At 50.3% G+C, this 8,721-nt stretch overlaps 1 protein-coding gene across 1 annotated transcript in view; it reads right to left on the bottom strand.

Annotated features, from left to right (window-relative positions):
* Window positions 1-8,721, bottom strand: part of LOC101590979 (olfactory guanylyl cyclase GC-D) — a 28,530-nt gene that overhangs the window by 15,409 nt on the left and 4,400 nt on the right. Inside the window, 7 exon segments of the mRNA XM_012515025.1 lie at window positions 2,761-2,841; window positions 4,732-4,754; window positions 4,757-4,859; window positions 4,939-5,035; window positions 5,628-5,706; window positions 7,768-7,830; window positions 7,833-8,127. Coding sequence (XP_012370479.1) covers window positions 2,761-2,841; window positions 4,732-4,754; window positions 4,757-4,859; window positions 4,939-5,035; window positions 5,628-5,706; window positions 7,768-7,830; window positions 7,833-8,127 — 741 coding nt within the window.

Raw genomic sequence — 8,721 nt, 5'->3', positions numbered from 1 at the left:
ACAGAGACAGAGATGTAGGCACACAGACACCACAGACACACAGAGACAGAAAAAGAAGGAGCTGGACCTAGTCAGGGACACTGGCATTTGCCAAGCAGGACAGATAGAGCACAGCCTTGCTCACAAAAGCAGTTCTGGGCTCGGCTGAGGGAGGGCCTGTGCACTGTCTCTCACTGGAGTTTCACGGGCTCCTCAGGATATGCAGAAGTTCAGCGCAGCCTCTCTCCGTGAGCGAGGGAGTAGCTTGGGCCTACCATGACCAGCTGAATGCAGTGGGAATTGTCCCATGCGCGGCTGCGTGCAGGGCTAGCAGCCTTCATTTCCTGTCGCTTGTTACCCTTTCTTTTGTTGCTTGAAGACCCTAGGTCAGAAGTCTTCTACCCCAAGTTACCGTCCCCGAGAGGCCACACAAGGAAGCCCTGAAGTTGCAGAAAGGCGGGGGGCGGGGGGCGGGGGGGAGATGAATCCAGCAGAGCCCAGCCTTCCAACTTTCCTGCCAAGGCAATGAGCATGAGTGAAGTCATTTTAGGGCCTCTGGACTGAGAACTAGCCAAGTTTTCTGGAAAGGTCCAGAGAGTAAATATTAGATTTTGTGGGTCTCTGTCTCAGCAATTCACTTCTGCCACTGTGGTATGAAAACAGCCGCAGCCAACAGGAAAGAGCATGGCTTTATGCCAATAGAATTTCATTTATGGATTCTAAATTCCGCAGATTTCTACTGCCAAAACACATAAATATTCCAACTTCTAACTGTAAGGTACCTCTCTCTTGAGGGCCTGTACTCTATTTAACTATGTACTTTAAAATTCTTGACTAATAAATTTTTTATGCCTCTTTAAAAAACAAAACACTTCAGGGGCCAGTGAGGTAGCTCAGTGGACTAAAGCACCTGCTTAGGCAACCTTAGACAAGCACAGAGACCGTGGTTCAATCCCTGGCACCACATGCTGTGCCAGTCCACCCGACCCCCTGGGGGGGTCTAGGTGTAGTGGCCCACTCCTGTAATCCCAGTGCTGAGGAGACTAAAAGCAGGAGGATTACTATGAGTCTCAGCTGCATGGTGAGGCCTTGCAACAACCAAATACAAAAATAAACAAATAAATAAAACTCCATTTGTCAAATCAAGCAATGTACCTCGTTTGCCTGTGGCCCAGTTTACTAACTTCTGACAGCCTGTTTATTAGCTGAGGACTATTGAATCTTTCTCTGGCTAAGACAAAGTAAAATAGAATTACCTAGTTGAGCTCTGCCAAAGTTTCTTCTCCACAGAATTTTAAGATATAAAATGGTCATTGTTTTTAGCCACTGTCTTTTGGGGTAATCTTACACAGTGGTGGATAGGATAGCATGGCAAAGGTTCTGAGAAGTGTTATGGTGAACCTAAGCAACTCCCAGATTTGAGGGACCACAGGCCTGTGTTGGAGGCAGAGGCAACAGAATTGCAAGTCTGCGGCCACCCTGGGAAACTGAGGGAAAATTGGCCTCAAAATTAAAAATTTAAGACACTGGGATATAGCTCAACACTTTCTGAGAGAGAGAGAGAGAGAGAGAGAGAGAGAGAGAGAGAGAGACAGAGATGGAGACAGAGACAGACACACAGAGAGACAGAGACAGAGAGAGAGACAGAGACAGACACACAGAGAGACAGAGACAGAGAGAGAGACAGAGACAGACACACAGAGAGACAGAGATCTTCTTACGCAGGCTGCAAGATGACCACTGGGAAATGCCTAACTTTATCTCCAGTTATTTTTTTTTTATTTTTAATTTTTTTATATTTTAGGGAAGGGTCTATAGGGTGTTCGGGGTCTCACTACTAGACTGGACTCATAGTGATCCACCTGTTTATCGCCTCCCAAGAGCTGGGATTACAGGCCACCACCACGCCCAGTCTCAATTGCCTTCTCAGCCTGCCCCAGGTACGGGGCCAGCACAGCAGGCCTGGGGATCGAACCACCAGCCGCCGCACGTGCTTGCAGGTGCTTTAATCCACTGAGTGATTTGGCTGGCCCTTATTTATCTCCAGTTCGTTAATCTCTCCAAACTATTTCAGAGTGATGATGTTGGAAGTAGTAATGCAAAATAGCGAAAGTGAAGAAGCTAAGAAAATTCATCATTAGTTGAAGGCACACTGCTTGGCAGGAATGGTTCTGGGTTATATTGTGTGATCCCTGCACCTCTCCAGTTCCCTTGCAGCTGGACACCCTTGGCTCTGTTTCCCAAGGAAGCTCATGTTCCTCGGAGGCAGGATCTTGTTGGTGATTTTCTTGGGTTCTGTCCGCCTTGCACAGTGCCTCTTGGGGTGCGGACAATTTCCAGGCAAAGGTGCTTTCTTGGATAGTGATAACAAGTGACCGGAAGCTTCCCCAAGAAAAGAGCTTCTCTTTGCCAAAGCACAGAATCTGGTACATGAGAGTGCTCAAGAATAGCAGATGCATGCCTGGGTGGGCAGACGGAGGAAGGGTGCAGCCCTGCGTCCCCTGATGGCATTGAGATGCCACGAGGTGACTCTCCTGGAGGTGACTGTGTCCCTGGTGGTTGTGGTGAGGACCGTTCTGGCATGGTGATGTGACCTTAGGGTGTGTGTGGGGGCAGTGGTAACAGCGATGGTTTCTAAGTGCAGCTGAATTGCTGGCTAAGGGCAGAGATCATGATGGCACGTGGACTCTCTCTGAAGCCAGAAGCTTCTGCATTGAGCGGGGATCAGTCCACACAGACCACCTTGGACAGAGAATCCCCACCTCATCCGAACATCCCTACATTTCTCAGGAGGTTGAGGCAACAAAGGCGCAGCTCAGGAGTTGTGCCCACTTCAAATTTCTTCAGCCAAATCCAGTCTCCCTGTTCAAGGAAGAGCAGTGGTTTTGCGTGCTGCTCTTCTCCAGCCCTGTGACTGGGAGATCCCTCTACCTCACTCAGCCCCAGCTCCTCTCCCACGAAAGTGACCTTCTGTGTTGTGTGCTAGGTAGAGCCCAGCAGCAGTGACCACAGTTAGACTTTTACTGGGCCCCAGACACACCAGGATCCCACCCCTACTTCACTACACTTAATTCTAGGACCTGGGTCAGGTGACTTCTGTTCTCTGAGCCTCAGGTTCTAGACCTGTTAAGTACAGAAGATAATCTCATGTCTCCAGGGCTAATGAGATGGTGCTATGAAGCTTTTTTAAAAATAATTTTATTGAGAAACAAATAGCAATGGGACAGCTTCAAAATCAATTACTAGCACAATTTCAATAATTAATACATTGCATATTGTTGTCTTAGTGGTTATTCATTGTACAAGATGCAGACATGATATCCTGTCCACAAACACTATTAGAACAAATCTCTCCATTCATTGAATTAAGAGAATGTAGCTGTATATCTATCTTAATTATTTTGAATATACAGATACAAATGGCCAGCTCAGTCCACCCTAGGGGAAGGGCTGGCGGTGGCATACGGTGCCGAAGATCAAACTGCGGTCCCTGAGCCCTTGCCAAAGCTTGCCCAAGCAGGTGCTTTAGGCTGCTGAGCTATGTCACTGGCCCAAGCCTGCTAGTTCTTGACCCTGAGATCAGCTAGATGCTACAGGTTTCAGATGCCTTTCATACCCCAGACCCTGTGAAAGGTTTTTCTTTCACCCCGGACAGGAGCAAGGGAGGGTGGGAGAGGAGGTGTCCTTAAACGGGGGCTCTTGCTTGTCTTGGGCTGCCACAGCACCAGCTGCAGCCTCAGGTGTCCCCCTTGCCCCGCCTTTGCCAGCTCACAGACCGCACCTGCTTTGCACATCCCTAAAGCCTCCTTTCAGCAGAAAAGGGAAAAGCTGGGATTCTCGAGGGGACAAGGTAGGAAAGAAGCATCGAGAGACTCAGGCTGCTTCCAACTGGCTCATCAGCTGTGGGAGTTGTGGAACACTCTAGTGTCATCGTGTTGCTGAGCTTGAGAATGACAGCAGCTGAGAGGCTGCAGTGGCCCAGGCAACCGTACAGTCCTGTTGGTTTAACATCTGACTCTCTAGCCTGCATGTCAGCCTCTGCCTAGAGGCTCTCAGGACTGGGTGCTGCCATCGGGGCTTGGGGACCGGGAATCTCATGTTGTATGACTGTTACGGTTCAGATCTAGAGTGTCTCCTAAAGGTCCGGTGTGTCAGAGGAGGCACTTTGGAAAGGCGACTGGGCCACGAGGACGTGACACTCAGCAGTAAGTTGTTCCAGGGGTAAGTCCACAGCTAAATGAGCAGCTAAAGGGAGAGACTCGGCCGAGGGAGGTTATCAGGAAGGTGGGGTGGGGGGGATCCTTTGGAGGGCGCACCCCACCCTCATCCCTCTCTCTGTTTCCTGGCAACAGGGCCAAGCAGTTTTCTCTGCCATACACTAGTACTCTGCCATTTCTGCCCTGGAGCCAGTGGACCATGGAGCGAATCTACCCCCCAATTGTGAGCCAAATTAAACTCCTCACCCTGTCCTCTATGGTGTGGGTGTCAGGCATTGGTCTCAGTAACGAGAACACTGACTAATACAGTGGTCTACGCAGTGTGTAGGGCCGAGCGGCCAGGAGCCAGGAGCCATGCTTGGCTGGTCGCTGGGAGTCCTGTTTCCTGCTCGTACCCCCGCTGCTGACTTGCCAGGGAGCCCAGGAAAACCACTGCTCCTCCTTAGGCTGGTTGCTCGTTCTCTGACAGAAATGGATGAGACATTCTCCAAATCGATACAGCTCCCCAGGCCTCCTTGGTGGCAGAAAACTTCACCTGGTACAAGGCCATGTTGGTGGCTCCTGGGGTGCTGGCAGGCTCATTGCTGACCCCTGGGCCCCTGACCTCAGGCTCCCGCCATCAACCATAGTTCTGGATTCACTTGCATTGTCCACATTCAGCAGCTGGGGAGCAGGCTTGGTCAGAAGCTCAGACCCCGCCAAGATCAGCTGCCTACCCACCAGCCTGGCCCTACCAACCTACCCTACAGCTTGGGGGCCTGTGGGGGAAGGTGAGGTCTTGGGCTGGCAGCAGGATCCAGTGGGTGTCCCACACCAGCTGCAGCTGCTGGATGTCCAGTCTGGAGATGAGAGACACAGGGCAGTAGGGGTGACACAAAGGCCACCCCCATCTCAATCTGACCCTTGGGTCAGCCTCAGACTCACAGTTCTCCCACTCTCTCCTTTCCATTTCCATACCCCACCAGGCTCAGCAAAGGGCAACAAGTACTGTCCTCTTGGAACCCTTTGACCTTGTGCTCAGGCCTGGCTGCTGGGTCCAACCACAGTGTCTCCAAGGTGCCTAGGGGCCCCAGGGATAGCCAGAGCCTGGGGTGAGCTGGGAGTGAAAGGCTGCCCCCTTGCAAGATTCAGGAACACAGCAATTGAACTCCAGGGAGAATTTGTTTCTATAGCTGAAGGGCCCTTGAGGATGATCCAGCCCCCTCCCCTCATTACAGGTGAGATCCTGAAACACAGCATCTGAGTCTCCTCCTGGGTTATAGGCCTTTTCCTGGGGTCTCAAATAGACCTTGGCAGTCCTGACTGTGGGTGAAAAGGACCCCTCTAGGGTCCTACAGGATGGATACAGGGAAAGCCCCTGCTGATTGCCACAGGAAGGCCCTTTAGGGGGACAAAAAGAACCAGAGCTGACTCCGGCCAAGATAGTCTCACCTGATGAGGACGGTAAGGGTCCCTCCAGCCAGTGCCAGGACACAAGTCAGTGCCAGAGCCAGGCGGCTGCTCAGGGGCTAGGTACCTGTGGGGAGGCAGGGACAGGTGGGAGTCACCCCACTCCTACACTCACTTCCTGGGTGACTCCCTTGGGAAATGGGAACACGTTGCCTAGCTGTCTCCAGAGGTGGGGAAGCTCAGAATTCTTGCCTTGTGGTAGGGCAATGTTCCATTCTCTCCTGTAGCCCTTGAGTTGAGCATAGTGCATGGGCCAAATGAACACTGGTGAAGGCTTCACCTCTGTCCCTCTCCCAGGAGATTTCTTAGGGCTCACATTTGTCCAGGAGAGAGATGAAACTATGAGCCATACTGCTCCTCCTTATGGGTAAGAAGTCTCAACTTAACTACAGAACTCGTTTTGAGGGACAAAGAAGATCTAGCTAGGCAAAACTGGGTGGGGTAGAGGGCTAGAAAAGCACACCAAGGGGAAGAAAGTGCACAGTCAAGGGCAGCCTAATAGAGCAGTGTGTGCTCCAGGGAATGCAAGGAGTGGCTGGCTCATGACTGGGGTTGAGAGTATAGGGAGAGCCCAGGTCAGGAAGAAGAAGGGGCACAGAAGGTTTGGGGCAGGGAAGGGAGGTGAATAATCCCAGTCAAACCTCTGCTACTCACCAGGGGCAGTAACTGCCACCAGGTGTGTGCTAAGGAATGTTGGCGGCCCTCCCCACTCACTGTGATATGCACATCTCTGTATGTTTAGGAATGTGGATGTCAGCACAGGCTTATCAAATTTGACGCACAGGATGGAGGAATGAGAGGAGTCAGAAAGGTATGGGCCTCCTGGTTTCTCACTCTCCTCTAGGAAAAGAAATCCTGCACTTGCAGTTGAAAGACTTGTGCTCAGGGTGAGCTCAGCCACTGCTTCCCTGTGTGACTATTGAGTCTTTGTGAATTTGAGTTCTCCCGCAGGGCCTGTGGAGGATAGTGGCCTAGAAACAGAGCTATGGTGACTGTTAGGAGGCTGAAGATGGGCAAGTCTCTGTGGATGCTTTAGCCCTGCCCATCTAGCTAGAATCTCTAGTGCTACACAGAGCTGCTGGCTTGGTCTTCCCCATTAAGCATCATATTCCTTCTTTGCATCTGTTCCTACTACCCATTTAAGATATCCATATGGGGAACTTTAATGAAGGATGGATGAATGAATGAATGGGTGATAGACAGATGGTTGGAAGGACAGATGGGTGGCAGGTGGATGGGCAGACATGGATAAATGGGGTGCATGAATGGATGAATTGGATGGATGGGTGATGAATGGATGGATATGATACAGAAAGAAAAACTGATCTCGGGTAGGTGACCTCCAAATGATATAGGGAACCTCTAAATGACATAGGGAAAAATGATCTGCCGACCGGACCTGGACAAGTCCGTGTTCTCTAAAACTGAAGAATGAATTTTAGGAACAAATGGAGGTTATGAGCAGAATATATTTATTGAAGGAAAGAAAGCTCCTGTCTGAGAGAGGGACAGGAGGGGGGCCCGAGTGGGTTGTTTCCCAGGAAGCTGTTTCTTCCAGGGACTTTTATAGTGTAAAACCATGTGGGGCTAAGATGGAGAAATGGGGAACTTGCTTAGGTGGATGTGGGGTGGGACAAAACTATGGTCAACCAATGAGATTACAAGCACCATTGCTCAGGTAAAATTGATTGAGTCCGGGACCAAATAGGGAAGGGAGTCACGTAGCAAGGGAACATGAATGAAAAACAGGACCTTATCTGGTAGCCATCAGGTAAGGATTTTTTCTGGCTTTCTCAGGGTAATGATCTACTAGGGATGCCAATCTTTAGGGAGGTTAGCATTTGTTTGGTCTCTGGCTCACAGCAGGAGCATTCATCCCTCCCACAGTTGTAAGGTTTCTGGTCTCCTTTGTTACCTCCTTCAAAGGCCTGACCCTGTCTGACTGCCTGTATTTCTATGTAACTCGGCTGCCTGCAACAGATAGAGCTGGACAAATGGGGTAGATGGGTAGATGGATTGGTGGGTAAAAGAATGGATAGGTGGTGTGTAGAAGGATGGATAAATGGATGAATGGATGGATGGATGGATGGTTGGGTGGCTGGTGGATAGATGAGTAGATAATGAGTTCTTCTCATACATAGTGTATTGAGGTCAAATCATCAGCTGGAGTTGTGGGCTGGAGGGCACCTCCTGGAAAGTGTATGGTCTTGCCCAGGGGCTGCACTTGCCATGATGTTGTGTCCGGAACGTGGGTGGGGGCCAGGTGGCTTCCTTGACCATCCGAGTCCAGGACAACATGCTGGCCCAGCCTCCAGTCCTTCTTATTGGTCTGGCTCCTCTGGCTAAAGCCCTTCACATCTAGAGCTCCTGTATTGTCCCCTAAGTGCATTCCTGGGAGGCCTGCCCCCTGGCTTTCAGAGCAGTTTAGGGCATGGGCCAACAGGACTATAACATCATAGATGGTTCCAAAGAGTGGGGACACCTGTGGAAGAGAAAGCCCTTCAACTGCACAGTCTCATGGTGTAGGCTCCTACAGGAGGTCCTCGGCTTCTGCTAGGAGCAGCTGCTTAGATTATCTCCCAATACAACCCCATATTATCCTACTCAGCAACTTCCTGTCTCTATGGCCACCACCACTGTGGTCACTGCCAACTCTGATGTCAAGATTTTCTAATACAGAACTCCTGGTTCTAGCAGGTTCTGTCAATGTTCTTCATCTAACTCTTCACCTGGCTGCCTTCTGATCATTCTGAGATTGGCTCAGGTGCTGCCTCCTGAGTAGGTCGCCATGTCCATCTTGTTTCTTGTTACTCACTCCATCACAGCCTCTCTCTACCACTCCCTCCTCTTCTAGTTCTTATCACTGTTTGAACTCTGTCACATCACATCTGTCTCTAGCTAAAGAAAGCTCTCTGAAGGCCAGGGCTGTGTTGTTTACTACCTGGCTCCTAATTGTTGACATGATAGCACAGGGGAGGAACTCAATCTACATTTTTCAGAGGAATGATTGATTGAATGACCCTCCTTGTTACTATCTACAGACCTTACTGTCTTCTTATCACCAAGAACCAGATGA

Source organism: Octodon degus, unplaced genomic scaffold (genome assembly GCF_000260255.1).
Source record: "Octodon degus isolate 3935 unplaced genomic scaffold, OctDeg1.0 scaffold00049, whole genome shotgun sequence".
Classification (NCBI taxonomy): domain Eukaryota; kingdom Metazoa; phylum Chordata; class Mammalia; order Rodentia; family Octodontidae; genus Octodon; species Octodon degus.
This window is presented reverse-complemented; position numbering and strand designations above follow the sequence as displayed.